Source organism: Acomys russatus, chromosome 32 (assembly GCF_903995435.1).
Source record: "Acomys russatus chromosome 32, mAcoRus1.1, whole genome shotgun sequence".
NCBI classification, from domain to species: domain Eukaryota; kingdom Metazoa; phylum Chordata; class Mammalia; order Rodentia; family Muridae; genus Acomys; species Acomys russatus.
This window is the reverse complement of record NC_067168.1, coordinates 27,636,127-27,652,757: the sequence shown is the minus strand read 5'-3', so window position 1 is coordinate 27,652,757 and position 16,631 is coordinate 27,636,127. Positions and strand designations below refer to the sequence as shown.

Sequence of the window (16,631 nt, the reverse complement as noted above, 5' to 3'; positions counted from 1 at the left end):
AGCCTCTTAGCTTCTAACAGTGCAAACCCCATGGCTTTGTTCCATAGGTGGTCTTCATCTTCCGTGGGGTATCCAGGCATTGTGGGGGTTGAAATCAAGGTAGTGACTGCTTCCTGTTTGAATCTGTACAGGGAGAATGTTTTCCAGAAGATACTATGCTTTTCTTTTCACACACACACAGGCACGCGCACACACACGATACAGAACGAGTGTTGGCCTGTGCGTGTGTAGCTACAGCACAACTTTTAAGAGCTGGTTGTTGCCTCTCATAGTGGGTTTTTGGGGATCTGACTTGGGTCTCACCAGGCTTATGCGCTAACTGCTTCTGTGACTGGGGTGAATGATCTAAAGCAGTGATTCTCAACCTGTGGGTTGTGACCCCCTTTGGGGGTCAAATGACCTTTTCCCAAGGGTCACATGTCAGATGTCCTGCTTATCAGATATTTCCATTATTATTAATAACAGTAGCAAAATTACAGTTATGAAGTGGCAACAAAATAATTTTATGGTCGGGGGTCCCCATACCATAAGGAACTGTATTAATGGGTCACAGCGTTAGGAAGCTTGAAAACCTGTTTAAAGAGACCCATGCTCCCCTCTTTGGCTACCACACTGTTGAAAGAACGCTTGCCAAGACGTGTGAATTTCCCTAAGAATCTCCTGCTGGTGAGAAAGGGCTGAAGGCCCTGGTGGCATTCAGAGGAGGAATTTGTCTCCCGGTGTAACAGGGCCCCAGACCTTAGCACAACTGACTCCATGGTGGAAGTACCATGCAGGCTGTAAAACTCAGCACAGAGACTGCACCACCTGGCAAAAGTGAAAACAAAAACCTAATCCATCCATCAAAGTCCATAGTTCTGAGAAGGTCTCTAAATGTACTAACCCTGCTGTTTGGCTTCTGTAGTTCAGCTTCTGGCTAAGTGTTCTTGTTAACTGAAGTATGTCAGGCCAGGACGTGGGTTTTGTGCTTAAAAGCTCATTCTGAGAAAGGCTCAGGGCTGTACTGGGATCCTGAATGCCCAGTGTAGTCTCCAGCCGGCCAGTAAGGACTTTCTATTGGCTTAAACATGGAGACACCCCATGACACTGGAGAACGATTCACAGCCATATGTATGGCCTTGTGGGAGAGACTGGGAGCCGAGTTGGGGGAGAGGGACCACACCTTGCTGGAATGTTCAGTTATGCACCCCTTAGCATTTAAACCCTCCTCTTGCCAGGACCCCCCTGAAGATGGACTCGTGGATTCTGAATCACTCTGTCCCTCTTCCCCGTGTGGTCATATTGAATAAATCTTTCTTTTCTGCTTTTCACTATTCACTTGGCTCCTTTAATGAGGTCATTGAGGCTGGGTGGCTGGACTTAGCTTGTCCGGCACACACAGACTGTGGCCTCTTAGTGTGGGGACACTTTCATCCCTCAAGCCATCGCCTTGGCTCAACAAGACATTTGTCAGTGCTGTTTTTGGTAACCGGAGCAGTTGTCTCATGAGATTTTTCTACGCTGTTTTAGATCATGGACCAAGCCATCACAGTGGGGGCTCCCGTGATTGGGCTCAATGACTCTGGGGGTGCTCGAATCCAGGAGGGGGTGGAGTCCTTGGCTGGCTACGCAGACATCTTCCTGGTAAGAAACTTATTAATAGTGACTTCTGTGTGTGCTGGTGTCGATCTTTCCACATTGCCCTCCGCCCCATCCTGCCTCTGAGGTGTCTCCAGTGTCACTGGCGCTGTCGGTGGGATGAGGAGTAGATGACAGGCCAGATGGGCTGCAGAGCCCACTTTTTTTTTTCTTGATAGAGGCCAATTGTTGGATTCCTAATGAGTTCAAGGTCCTTCATGAGGAGAAAACGCTTGGAACTGTTTTCCTTTCCTTTCTCCTTTCTTTCTTTCTTTCTTTTTTTTTTTTTTTGAGATAGGGTTTCTCTGTGTGTAGCCCTGGTTGTCCTGGACTCATTCTGTAGACCAGGCTGGCCTCGAACTCACTGAGGATCCACCTGCCTCTGCCTCCCAATTGCTGGGATTAAAGGTGTGCGCCACCAGCACCCGGCAACATTATGTATTTTTATACAAAGTTTAACCAGTAAGACAAAGAAGAAAGAAATCTTTCTAAATGTTATCATCAGAAACGTTTGGAGGACATGGTGTTAGATACCTGTGTTATTTGACGTATGAAATGTATTATGAGAGAGATGGGGATGGCAGGCTGACAGGAGAGACGGGAGACGGGCAGTTTCTAGTCAGCCCAGTGCTATCCGTCCCATCCCTTCAGAATGACAAATGTTCTGTCCCCAGCCACAGCCTCTCACGATCTATTGGAGTGCTCGTGTGTGTGAGAGTCTCTGTACATTTTAAGTGTGTGCATGTTCTTGAAAAGCTATCCAACTTTTGTCCTATGTTTTTTAATCTTTCCTTCTCCATTCTGAGGCTAGCCTAACATGAGAAACATCAGTTCTGTGGTTGTTTGGTCAGTACAGGGAGGCCTGGAAGGTCTTGTTGGCTCAGGGTTTGGAAATCATGACTGTGTTACACAGGGGATAAAAAAAAAAAAAAAAAAAAAGAGGCCCAGAGAAGTGGCCTCATCTTAGAGCGTGGCTGGCTTTTAGGCTTTCAGCTGGTGCAGGTTTACATTGTGGGGCTCAGTTGTTGGGGTTCCCAGAGCTGAGCCTCGTGACTTTGAGATCTGGGGAGATGGATGAATTGCTTGCATTGCCTATTTGTCACAGGACCTTGCCATTCATTCCTGCTGTGTTGTTAGTTTCTGGTAACTTTTTTTGGTTTTCTGAGACAGGGTTTCTCTGTGTACCCTGGCTGTCCTGGACTCATTCTGTAGATCAGGCTAGCTTCGAACTCACAGAGATCCACCTGCCTCTGCCTCCTAAGTGCTGGGATTAAAGGCGTGTGCCACCATGCCCAGCAGTAACTTTTTTCTTTTAAGACAGGGATTCTCTGTGTAGCTGTGGTGGTCTTGGACTCACTTTGTAGACCAGGCTGTCCTGAACGCACATCAATCAGCCTGCCTCTGCCTCCCAAGTGCTGGGATTAAAGGCATGTGCCACCATGCCCGTCTTAGCTAAATTCAGTCTTTTAATCTCTTGGTAGATGGATTTTTGGTGTCTAAATTCTTCTATTATAACTTTTAAAAAGTTTTAAATTTAAAATTTTTATTTAATTTGTGTGTGTGTGTGTGTGTGTGTGTGTGTGTGTGTGTGTGTGTGTGTGTGATGTATGCAAGTACCTATGGAGGCCAGCCAAGGGCATTGTGTCTCCTGGAGCTGGAGCTAAGAAGCAGTTGTGAACCTTGAGCTGGATGCTGGGTTTGCACCTAGGTTCCCTGGAAGAGCAGCAGGTGCTCTTAACCATTGAGCTGTTTCTCCAGTCCCCTTTTATAGCTTTTATTTTTACTTCTACAGTTATGTGGGGGGGGGGGGCACGCATGTGACATATGCACACATGGAGGTCAGACGGCAAATGTGGGAGAATTCTCTTTCTACCTGAGGGGTGCTGGGGTGGAAGCTGGGCCGTTAGACCTGGCAACAAGTCCCTCTACTCTTCTCCTGAAGCTTGGCTCTGCTGGGTGTTGGGTTCTTGGCTGTGACAGGTTTTTCTTCAAGTACTTGAGCCATGTCCCGCTGCCTCTGGGCTCTGACTGACTGTCTCACTGGGATCCCTCACGAGCAGGGAGCTGCTCTGCCTGCCTGCTTTCTGCACTGGAGGTCCGCAGTTTGACTGTGGTGGGTCTCAGTGGGATGTCTTTGAGTTCATCTTCCTTTGAGGTTTGTTGAGCTTCTTAGAGATGAACATTCATCTCTTTCATCAAATCTGGGGAGTTTTGGTTCATATTTCGTTGGACATTTGACTGGACCCCTTCTGTTTCTCCTGGGTTCCTGCACTGTGCATACTGGTGCCTGATGGCTTCCCACTGGCCCCTTAGGCTTTAATTTCACCAATGTAGATAACTTTGGTGGCTTTATCTTCAAGTCCCTTCATCCATTGTTTTCTCTGATTAAAACTGCCACAGAACCTTCTAGTGAGTGAATTTCTGTTGTTTGATTGTGTGTGTGTGTGTGTGTGTGTGTGTGTGTGTGTATATATATATATATATATAATTTCTGTTCTGTTATTTTGTTCAGTGTTTTCCTGATTTCCTTGAATTATTTTTCTATTATCATTATCATCATCATTATTAATTTAGTCCATCTTATTTAGGATAGCTGTTGTAGCAGCTATGACTAATAATTTCAATATACGGGTTTGTTTTCCCTCGGATTCTTTTGTTTTTCCCATGAATGGCTGTACCTGTTCGCTTGTTTTATAATCCATAATTTATTGTTGAATAGTGGAAATTTGTTTTCCTCCTTTGTGGCAGGATCTCATGTAGCCCAGGCTGACCTCGAACTCACTATGTAGCTGAGCACCCTCTGCCTTCCAAGTGCTGGTTGATAGGTCTGCACTGCTATGCCTGGCTTTTTGATAACTTACAAACTAGCCTGGGCAACATAATGAGATTCCATCTCAAAAACGAACCATTTTACCAACAAGAGAACCCTATCCCAGGCCATAGCTCCTATGTTAAGTACTTTCAGTGTAACTCAACATTTCTTCATGTTTCTTTCTCTTCTTTTTTGGGGGGGGGCAGGTGCTGTGGGATGGGGGAAGGACAAGGCTGTGTTATATTGCCTAGGTTGGCTTAAAATTCCTAATCCTCTGCCTCAGTATCCAGAATTCTGGGATTATAGGCATGCTCTACCATGCTTGTCTAATTTTTTAAACTGTATTTAAAAAAAACATTAAAAAATAAGCAAACATACAAAATAGTAGTTGTTTCTCCTCCTCTTCCTTCTTCCCCTAACCCCAGGCCTGACAGGGTCTTATGGAGCCTTGAACTCCTTAACCTCCTGCCTTGTCTCTCTGGGTATTCCAGCACACCTAGCTTACAATAAATATTTTCCTTGTATTTTGCTTGTATTAATCCTGACCCCATTGTAACTGTTTTTGTTTTTTCCTTTGGTTTTTGGAGACAGGGTTTGACTGTGCTGGGCTCACTTTGTAGACAAAGCTGGCCTCAAACTCACAGAGAGACATCTGCCTCTGCCTCCCAGAGTGCTGGGATTTTTTTTTTTTTTTTAAGTGTTCAGTGATTGCTTCCAGGTTGTAAAAAGCATCTCAATACAATCTCCTTTAAGAAAATCATTACATTATATCTATCTATCTATCATCTCTCCATCCACCATCTATCTGTCTGTCTATTTATGGTTTTTCCAGACACCTGGCTGTCCTAGAATTTGCTCTGTAGTCCACACTGTCCTTGAACTCATAGAGATCCACCTGCCCCTGCCTCCAAGTGCTGGGATTAAAGGTGTGTACCACCACCACCCGGGTGCATTTATTTATTGTGTGTGTGTGTGTGTGTGTGTACTTGTGGGGGTCAGAGAATCACCTCTGGGAGTGACTTGTGTCTCTCATGTGGATCCTGAGGCTTGAACACTATAGTCTGCCCTGATGACAAGCACTGCTACTCACTGAGCAATTTCACCAGCTCTCGTCACAATCTATTTTATTTAATTTTTTTGGTTGGTTTTTTTGTTTTTGTTTTTGTTTTTTTTTGAGACAGGGTTTCTCTGTGTAGCCTTGGCCATCCTGGACTCACTTTGTAGACCAGGCTGGCCTCGAACTCATAGCAATCCGCCTGCCTCTGCCTCCCGAGTGCTGGGATTAAAGGTGTGCGCCACCATGCCCCGCTCTCCTTCTAGTTTTATAGTCGATTTTAAAGAAAACCTCCAACCGCGGTTCTGCTGTAGCTAGCAGTCTTCCTGCTTCTCCGTTATTCTGGCTTTTGTGCTGTGCTGAGCTGTGGCCCGTGGTTTACAGAGGCTGAGCTCACTGCCCAGGCTGGGGCCTGCCCTACCTTTTCTTAGCTGTTCAGAGCGAAGCTTTCAACTGTCACCAGGAATAGAACAGCTGGGCGACAGAAGCACTTTTGGAACTTTTGGGTTCCAGCTGCCACACTGCCCTTGGGAACAAAGTGGTCCAGTCACATCCCCTCCAGAACTGTCACATCCCCTCCAGAACTCTCCCCTCCCGCTAAGCAACTACCCTTACTCCTCGGCCTTTCTCTGTCATGGTATTTACTGCTAACTTTTTGAACATGAAGAAAAAAAAAATCACTGGATGTGGTGGCCCAAGTCTGTAATTCCAGTGCTCCAGGAGGCAGGGGTAGGCGGATTGCTGTGAGTTCGAGGCCAGCCTGGTGTACAAAGTGAGTCCAGGACAGCCAAGGCTACACAGAGAAACCCTGCCTCAAAAAACAAAAACAAACAAAAATCAGCCCTTCTATCCTAACTATCACATTAAGGGGTAGTTACCTGCGTTCTGAGTTTGAGGTTTTTATCTTTTCATAACACCTTTGTCCTCACAAACACCTTGTGAAGTCATGTGTCCTCCATCCCCTCTCCACGCCCACTGCCACCAAGCCTTGTCAGAGGATGAGCCGATGCCAAAGACCCCGTAAGTGGCACTTGCCTCTGTGGCCTTGTTTTCCAACTTCTGGGAGCTTCTGTGGAGGGTGTGCCAGAGATCAGCAGAGAGGTCAGGGCTACGAATGGGACTGGTTCAGGCTGCTTCTCCCTGGAGGCTCTGCACACCTGGCTCTGCCCTGAGGGAAAGTGGTGGGACCTATATAGCTCACAGCCTGGTGGCCACTTTGAGGAACTGCTGTCCAGAAAAAGGGCCACTCTTTGTTTCAGAAAGTTGACACCTGAACCAATCCTCCATTATGGGGACAAATTGCACAGATAATTTTAGAAAACACTTCCCTGATTAGATCTTTTGCCTGCTGCATAGAGATTTCTGTAGAAGCAAAAGCAAAACTTTTCTTTTTTAAAAATTTTCCCGTAGATAACTTCATGAATACTTCTGTAACCAGATTCTTTGCTTTTTTCTGTGTTGGCAGAGGAATGTCACAGCGTCTGGAGTCATCCCTCAGATTTCTCTGATCATGGGCCCGTGCGCCGGTGGGGCCGTCTACTCCCCGGCGCTAACAGACTTCACATTCATGGTGAAGGTAAGACATCTGTGCCCGGGTCTGGTGCCCCGAGAGTGTCTCACCCGTGATCACAATGCCTGACCCAGATCTAGGTCCTCATCTGAGCTCCCATTGGCGTTCGGTGGAGCAGAGATAAGGTCTGAGTGCTGGGAAGGTTTGGCACAGGATGTATGGTGTTTGAGGTTCGGTGGTGGAAGGTGCGTGTACGCCGTGAGATTTCACTTGTGATCTGAGTTGCAGATGGTTTCACATAATCAGAAGAGCCCGTCCTTTGTCCAGACTGACAGCCATTTGCTGGCTAGGGCTCCCTTGGGAGGGTCTGCTGTGGGCCGTTTCATTGGGAAGTGCTCCTGATGTGCCATGTTTCTCCCGTTTGCTGCCTTACTATCCCTTTTGTAATGGTAATGGGAAAATCTGATCTCCAGCATCAGTTTGAGAAGTATATGTTACCATATTACCTGGATTTAATAGAGAGGATTTGAAGTGACTTTTTTTTTTTTTTCTTTTTTTGAGACAGAGTTTTTCTGTGTAACCTTGGCTGTCCTGGAACTCACTCTGTAGACCAGGGTGGCCTCAAACTCAGAGATCCACCTGCCTCAGCCTCCTGAGTACTAGGATTAAAGGTGTGCACCACCACCGCCTGGCTCTTAAGTGATTTTATTTATTTATTTATTATTGCTAGTTTGTTTTGGTTTTTCGAGACGTGTTTCTCTATATAGCCTTGGCTGTCCTGGACTCACTTTGTAGACCAGGCTGACCTCAAATTCAGAGTGATACACCTGTAATCCCAGCACTCGGGAGGGTGGCAGAGGCAGGCGGATCTCTGTGAGTTCGAGGCCAGCCTGGTCTTCAAAGTGAGTCTGGGACAGCCAAGGCTACACAAAAAAACCCTGTATATGGAAGGCAACCCCCCCCCCCAAAACCTTAAACAATCTGAAGTAGGACAAAACAAAAAAAAAACAAAGAAGAGAGGCCAAGAAAAGGCAGAAGAAGCAGATATAGACACAGAGATACACTCATTTATACACTCAGTAATTCCATAAAAACACAGTACTGGAGGCCATAATATTTATATGCAAAGACCTGCAGGGAAATAAAAAATAAAGTTAAAGGGGGGTGATGTGACAAAGCCCTGACATAACATTTATGAGACAAGGAAGCTAGCTTCTTCCCCCCTCACTCCCCCCGCCCCATTGAGACTTCCTTAGAGAAACTAAATTTGTATTTGTAAATAGTTGTCATTGGAGATAGCTTCTGAGTTAGAGTGGGGCATATGTTTACTTCTCTTTTCTTGCTCTAGGTCTGACATAGACCCATGCGTACCTTAGTCTCTGTGAGTTCATACGTCCATTGGCCCTGTTGTGCTCGGATGGCCCTCGCTGACCTCCATGTCTTCTGGCTCTTATGCTCTGTTCACTTCCTCTTTGGCAGCATTTCCTGAACCCTGAGTGGGAGAGATTTGATGGGGACCTTGCTAAAGGCCTAGTGTTCCAAGGTCATCTCACTCTATACAGATTGTCTGGCTGTCGATGTCTGTGTTTGTTCCCATCATGTTCTAGGAAGAGGCTTCTCTGATGACGGTTGAGCAAGGCACTAATTATAGGAGACTATCACTAGGGGCTATTTTATTGCTATGTTCCTTTAGTACTAGACTACACCAACATTTGTTACTCAAGTAGGACAGTATTTGGTTTCCCCCTAGGTCCCTGGGCTATCTAGTCTCAGGTTCCTGGTCGCTCAAGCAGTGTCTGGTATAGGTTCCATCTTGTTGAGTGAGCCTTAAATCAAATATGGCATTGGCTGGTTACACCCACAAGCTTTGTGCCACCATTGCACTGGCATATCTTGCGGGCAGGACACCATATAGATCCAAGGGTTTGTGTCTGGGTTGGTGTTTGTGTTTCTCTTTAGATACTATACAGAGTAATTTTTAGTGCCAAGAACACTGGTCTGTGGGTGTGAAGGCTCTAAGCAGGCGCCAGCTCAACTTCTCTCTGTTCAGTGAGCTATGTAGGTGCTGTTTTCAGCAATAGAGCCTTGGCAACAGCCTGGGTGTTTAGGGTTCCCTGTGGGACCCCTTTGGCCGACAACTCAATTAGAGGTAACTCATTCCTGGTACTGGAGACTGCATTTGGTGACAAGAGAAGACCAGTTGAGACTCTGTCTCCCTGGCTACTTAGTGATTCCATTTAAATATATCATCTTCACATATTCATATTTTGGGAATCTCCTGCTGTCTTAGGTTTCCACATGGCCACTCAAATGGCCCTTAATTTTAGAAGTTTCCCCCTTTATTCCCTCCCTGGTCCTCCTTTTCTCTCCCCCCCCCCACTTGCTCCTATTGTTCAGCCTACCCCCCCCCCCCCCCCCCGCCTGTTCTATTTCACTTTCCTCAGGACAACTGTCGATACCACCTCAGCCTGTTCTCTATCCCAACCCCTGTGGCTCTGCAGATTGTAGTTTGGTTGTCATTGACTTAGCAGCTGACATCCACCTGTAAGTAAACACATAATTTGTCTTCCTGGGTCTGGGTTACCTCACTCAGGATTTTTTTTTTTTTTCTAGTTCCATCATTTACCTGCAAATTTCATTTTCATTTTTTAATGGCTGAATAATATTTTATTGTATAAATGTGCTACTTTTTTTTTTTTTTAGTTCATTCTTTTGTTGACAGACGTTGAGGTTGTTTCCAATTTCTGGCTCGTGTGAATAGAACATCTATGAACATGGCTGAGCAAGTGTCTCTGTGGTGGGATGGCCATCCTTTGAGTATGTGCTCAAGCCTTATAGTTGCATCTTGACATAGATTGATTCCAGTTTTCCTGAGGAACCACCACACTGATTTCCATGATGGCTGTACAAGTTTGCAGTCCCACCAGCCATGGATGCTCACCCTCACTCCCCGTCCTCATCAGCAGGAGCTGACATCCGTATGTTCAATTTTAGCCGTTCGGAAGGGTGTAAGAGGAAATCTCAAAGTAGTTTTGATTTGCATTCCCCTGATGACTAGCTGTGTTGGCCATTTCTTTAAGTGTTTCTCAGCCGTTTGAGTTTGGTCTGTTGAGAATTCTCTGTTTAGATCTGTACCCCATTTTTTAATTGTGTTGTTTTCTTGATATCCAAATTTTTGATTTTATATATACATATATAGATATGATATTAGTCCTCTATTAGATGTGTAGTTGCTAAAATCTTTTCCTATTCTTTTTTTTTTTTTTTTTTTTTTTTTGGTTTTTCGAGACAGGGTTTCTTTGTGTAGCCTTGACTGTCCTGGACTCACTTTGTAGACCAGGCTGGCCTCGAACTCACAGCGATCTGCCTGCCTCTCTCTGCCTCTGGAGTGCTGGGATTAAAGGTGTGCGCCACCACACCAGGCTCTTTTCCTATTCGTAGGCTGCTGCTTTGTCCAAATAATGGTGTCCATTGTTGCGCAGAAGCTTTTCAGTTTCACGAGGTCCCATTTATTAATTGTTGATCTGTTGCAGTTATTTTTATAAAACTGGGTTTTTTTCTCTTAGTTTCCTACTTAACCCAGCTATCACACAAATAACTGAGACTCTTTTATTTTTGTTTAGTAGTAGGCTCCACAGCACAAGAATTGAGCAGTTATTAATCTATTCTTAACCTTGTAAGCTCACTTGGCTTCCTCCTAGGGTGCATCCCCAGAGATACTTGCACTTTGTAGCTTTCCTGCTGCTCCAGCTCCTCTCTCCTGGTGTTTCCTCGATTTCTCCAGTGCCTGAATCCCCTGTTTCCCCCTCTAACTCCTTTTACCCTGGCTGGCAGGAAGTCCAGCCCTATTCTCTCCCCTGCTCTGTGATTGGCTGTAAGTTGGGTTATTGGTGTATCAGGGGACAATTGGGGAGCAGTGTTTACAAAACATTGAGATGGAGATTCTTAGAACCAGGATTGCAACCCAGAGATGGGGGTGACAGAAATCAGCATTCGAATAGACAGAATAACCTTATGTCTACATTGATCTTAGAACCTGTGCTGACAGCTATGTTCAGAACTGTGCCACTGTTTCCTGTGCTAATGAAAGCCTCGTTTATTTGTTTGTTTGTTTATTTCTGATTTTTCGAGACAGGGTTTCCCTGTGTAGCCATGGTAGTCCTGGACTCACTTTGTAGACCAGGCTGACCTTGAACTCACAGTGATCTGGCCTCTGCTGCCCAAATGCTGGGATTAAAGGCGTGCGCCACCACTCCGGGCCCTGACTGAAAGCCTCTTAATGGGGCTGGGGTGCCGCTCAATTGACACAGTGCTTGTGTGGCATGCACGAACCCTGAGTTCAACTCTTAGCACTGTGTAGAGGGGCTTAGTAGCAGATGTGTGTGTAACCCCAGCACACAGGATGTAGAGGCATCCTTGGCTACCTACTGTCATAGCATGCTGGTGGCTTCACCCAGGGGATATAACACAGAGTATAACCAGATCGCTTCTTAGCACTACTCTGCTTTGACCAAAGCATAGCATTTCCCACCTGGATTGTCTGAGGATCCCAGCTGCCTTGAGCAAATGACTGTCAGCCAGCCACTCAGTTGGACCACACTCACATGCCCACACTGGCTGGTTTTAGCATCCCAGTACTAAGGACAGGCAGCTCCAGATCCAGGGACTCCAACACCCTCTTCAGGCCTCTGTGAGCACCTGTTGTGTTGTTCTGTGCCCAGTGGTAGCCTGCGTTGTTCTGGAACTTGGCTGTAGGTTTCCAGATGGAACAGAGGAACCTTGAGATGAAAGGTTTCATTTCTCTCAGGAATGGCTAGACCGCTCCAGGCAAGGCTCATGTGCTAGGCAAGGTTCCTGGTCTCACCCGGGGAGGTGGAAATGAGTTTTCTCTTGGATGTTACAGTATCAGAAGACAGTGGAAACTGAGGAGCTCCAAAAGCTTGTGGTGATCCCCGCAGTGTTACAGCCTTTTGGTTGTGTTGCTGTATTAATGGCAGGGGTGCAGGCAGGCAAAAGCCCATGCCTGGTTGGCACACAGCTGAAACACAGGTCTGGTGAGACTCCAGCCTGGTGGGCTAGAAAGCACATCTGGTGAGACAGGCCCAGTGCTTTGCTGGTGGCCAGTACCAAGCTCACAGCGTTCAGGCAGGCTCCAGCAGTGACCAAGGAAGCTATGGCCCCAGGAGTCCAGCAGCAGGAATCCTTCATTTCCCAGAATGACTCTCAGATGGTCATGGCGAAAAGCTGATGGCAGCACATTTACTTCATGTTAAATCAGGCACTTATAAACCTTGGGCAATAGGAGGGTTTTGAGGGTGAATGTGTTTGATTCGCTGGGGCTAGGGGAGCCAGGGTTACTTGATTTATGCAGTTAGTTCATAAGAATGGGAAAGCAGTATTTAATTTTCCTATGGGTGGGGGAAGAACTCCAGGTATGGTTAAAGGTCATTGGTTTAAAGCCAAGACAGCACGACATCTCATTCACATAGAGTGGGTGTTTCTAGGAATCCCCAAGTCCTTGCTGAATGGGTTTCTTATCAGGAAAGGGTTGGGCTAGTAATCTCCCTGAGGGCTATGTGATACTCCTTAGAAGATCTGGGGTTCCCCAGATCAGGTGGAGAGGGAACCCAACTGAGAAAGGGAGTCCGTCATTTTATACCAAACTCAGAGGCTATCCAGAAATAATAGACTTCAACCTTAATAGCAGGGTCCCACACACCTGCGTGTGTGTGCGCACACACACACAACACACAACACAACACACACACACACACACACACACACACACACACTGAAAAAAATCCTCAGCCCTTAAAGGCAGTTGAACAACTTTTGTAGTTGGGATTGAAGTAAGGAGGACAGAGAGCTGAGCGTGCAGAAGTGTAAGGCTATAAGGCCAGTGGGCAGATTCTGCTTTCTGGAAGAGCCCAGAGCAGGGGCTGAGGCCTCTCAATTCCTGGGTCTGTTCAGAGGCTGCAATATCAGCTGCCGAATGCTAAGGAACCCTGACCTCCTCAGCCTGTGTGGGCACCGAAGGCTTGCCGAGCTAAGCACTCTGTCACCTGAGGCCTGCATCAGAGCTGTGATGGTAGGGTACCATCTGCTGCAGCTTGCTACTGTCACATGCCAAGGGACACAGACATTGCAAAGGAACATCCTTTGAGGAGTTTCTCCTTGCCTGCTATGACTTCTATCAGGGCAGAGCAAAAGGGCACCCTTGTCAGAGATCATTTGATATATAGTGAGGGTTTATTTCTGGGCTAGCTGTTCTCTCTGTTGGCATATAATGTTTTGATTACCATTAATCCAGAATAAAATTTGAAATAAAAAAACTGTGGGCCAGGTGTTGTGGCGCACACCTTTAATCCCAGCACTCCGGAGGCAAAGGCAGATGGATCTCTGAGTTCGAGGCTAACCTGGTCTACAGTGCAAGTTCACTCGAGACTAGCCAGCACAGTGGTATCTGGAGGTAACCCTATGCTCTGGTTCGGTAGGTTTTGTTTTTTTAATAGGTCCCCTTTCCCTCCCAGGGGTCCCAAAGTAGGGGGCTTCCAGTTTGGCAAGTAAAGATACATAAAGGAGCCTAGTGTCCTAAGGTGATAGGCTACAGAACAGGTGCCAAGGGCCCCAAGGCTCCAACTTCCTTGATACCCTTCGGTCACCTCCTTGCTGAGGGGAGTTGCCCAGTTAGGTTTCAGCCTTGTGCTAATTGGCTGTTGCTAGGGAAGCGAAGCCATAGGGGGCGGGGCAGGGGCCCTTTGATCTGGTTTTCTAGTGACCATGTATCTCTGGTGGGCCGGGAAGGAAGGTGGCAAGTTTGGCCCTCCCTGCAGGTGTTCCAGGCCTTTCATGCTCTAGTGACCCTGAGATAGGGATTTTAATTCTTTTTGGTTCCTGTGTGTGTGTGTGTGTGTGTGTGTGTGTGTGTGTGTGTGTGTGTGTTTTGGAACCCAGGGTCCAAGTACTAAGTACTAAGTACTAAGCACTCTACAACTGAGCCTTTGTTCCCTTGTCGGAGATGAGGTGACTCTGGGGCTGGGTCGAGACTCCATGGCTGGTCCCGGCTTGTTCTTTGAGCAGTGCATCACTGTCATGGTTACTATGTATTATTTTTTTAAGATTTATTTTTATTTTATTGTGTAAGAGTGTTTTGCCTGTGCGCCCCTGTGTGTGTGTGTGTGTGTGTGTGTGTGTGTGTGTGTTTATACCATGTGGGTGCAGTGCCTGTTGATAAGGCTAAAAGGACAGTGTCAGATCCCCTTAGGACTAGATGTAAAATACATACATGTAAATTTAAAAACTATTTTTAAAAGAAAATACATATTTCACAAGATGGTTAGAAGTTAAAGGCATGATTAATTCTTTGGGATAATTCAGTATAAATGGGTTTTGTTTTACATATGCATCTAAAACTTTTAGAAAATTATTCTGAAGTTTATTTCAGCCTTATAGGAAACATAAAGCTGTCTGTGGGCTCCCATATGAGAGCATCACCAGGCCGGATCAGCTCCAGACCAGGGGCCACAGTCTCCTGCTGGCTGGTCCAGCCTCAGGCTACCCCAGTGTAAAGCTTCCTTAAATAAGTCTCCAGCAGCTGAAAACAGGGTTCCTAGGTCAGATCAGTGAGCATAAAAGACTTGGATCGAATTCACCACAGAAGACACTTTCATAGAGTTTTCAGGTTAAGGAAAAATCCATAACAGTAATTGACCTGCCGTTACCGTTACCCCAGCCAGGTCCTGCCATCCATCCTCAGAGAATTTAAAGAACCAAATTAGTGCAAGGCGGAAAAAGATGTTCACTGTAGCCACATTTGGAAGAGGGACAAAGAGATCCGGGGAACCTCCAAGTCAGTCTTTAAGGTCCTGAAGTGAGATTAAAGTCTAAATCGAGGGTCCAGGGTGCGCATGTCTAAGCAGTTCTGGTCAAGGTGTGGCACAGCCAGCAAAGACTTGCTTTTCTGGGCCTCAGTCTCACTCTGCAGGTGGCCTGACAGCTGGCTAGAACTTAAATCTTTCAGGGAGGCAGCCCCCTCCACCCAAAACACACACACACACACTCACTCACACTCTCTCTCTCTCTCTCTCTCTCACTTTCTCACTCTCTCTCACTCACTCGCTGACACTCACTCACTCACTAGTCTGAGGCCCTTTCCTTCTCCAGCAAGGATTCCTGGGGAAATTCCCATTTCTTTAGGACCTGTTGTTTCTATGGATTGATTGATGTATTGAGAGACTCAGGTCCCTACCTGGACTATCCTCATTTCTGCCAGGCCTATAGGTCGTGGTCTGCAGGGAAATGGATGGCACCGGCCTGTTTACAGAGCTTTCCAAATATTTTGAAATTGATAAAATGGACTTGTAGGGCATTGTGCTTTTGGTGTTTGTGACAGAGGCCACACAAACCATCTATCAGAATGGTGACTTTCAGCCCACCAGGAAGATTCCTCTATGGGAATTATTCTAGAAATTGTGGCGGTATGAAACGTCAGAATCATTTTCCATGATGGATATTTTTTCTGACAGGAGCCTGCGATCTAACAGCCTTCCCCGTGGGCTGACACAGCCTCTTTGTTTTTATTGCTTCGTGAATTGTAGGGATGGCTTCAGATCTCATCTTCATTTGGTGCCTAGGGCCAGCCCAGTGTGCTCTTTGAAGCACTTGGCCCTCCCAGGCCAGCCTTGTGCTGTTCGCTTTGCTGTCTCCCACCTGGTTCTCTCTGGTTCATCCAATTGTTTGTCCAGAACACAGAGTTGCAGGAACTGGCTTAGAAGTGTGTTTCCCGGTGTAGGCAACTGGCTGTCTCAGCTTGGATTTTTTTCTTCCCCCTTTTCTCTGTGCTTTAAGATTGAAGTGTGTCTCCTGGCCTGCCGTTGCCTCTAGTCAGGATGCAAAGCATGCTTGAAGCTCTGCTGTTCTTCAGTGGATCTATCTGGAGGCAAATTCTCATCCCTCATTATCACCCCGAATTCTTGGAAGTGTTCACATAGCTCCTTGGGAGTGTTTTGCAGCTGCCCTCCTCCCCTGGGCTGTTTGCAGCCTCTACAGTAACTTTCCCTGCTAGAGCTGCCTGCTGGGCCTGTGTCCTGGTGGATACCAGCTTCTATGTACTTTCTCAGAGCACCATCTTTCCTGATACCGTGTTCTTAGCCCGGGTAACTTGGAACATTTGTTTTAAAACACGACAATCTAACCACTGTGGAGGGGGCAACTTTGGGGACCTTCAGCAAGTGTCTGCCCCGAGTCAAAGCATTCAGTAGGGCAACTGTGGAGTTCATTGTGAGTGACTTCTGAGGAGACAGTGCTAGTGTGGGGGAACCCCACTTCATGCTCAGGTAGTGTCCAAATTGTGGAAGTTTTCACCGCTTCTATATTGGGTGGTTAAGGGGGTTGGCACTTTGTGTGTCTATAGTGGAGGTTGCACACTGCCCTAGTCCCCACTGGGGCCGCCCCGAGCAGTTTAAGATTTAGCAACTAGCTGGGTGGTGATGGTGCACACCTTTAATCACAGCACTTGGGAGGCAGAGGCAAGCCTATCTGTACATTTGTGGCCAACTCACTCTACAGAGTGAGTTCAAGGCAGCCAAAGCTACAGATAGAAACTCTGTCTCAAAGAACAAACAAAAAGCTGGGCATGA

The 16,631-nt window shown here is 46.6% G+C and overlaps 1 protein-coding gene across 1 annotated transcript in view; it reads left to right on the top strand.

Moving 5' to 3' along the window:
* Pccb (propionyl-CoA carboxylase subunit beta) overlaps positions 1-16,631 on the top strand; it is a 47,897-nt gene that overhangs the window by 9,933 nt on the left and 21,333 nt on the right. Inside the window, exons 5-6 of the mRNA XM_051140327.1 lie at positions 1,510-1,623; positions 6,949-7,059. Of these exons, the coding sequence (XP_050996284.1) occupies positions 1,510-1,623; positions 6,949-7,059 (225 nt within the window). The remainder of the gene's footprint in view (positions 1-1,509; positions 1,624-6,948; positions 7,060-16,631) is intronic.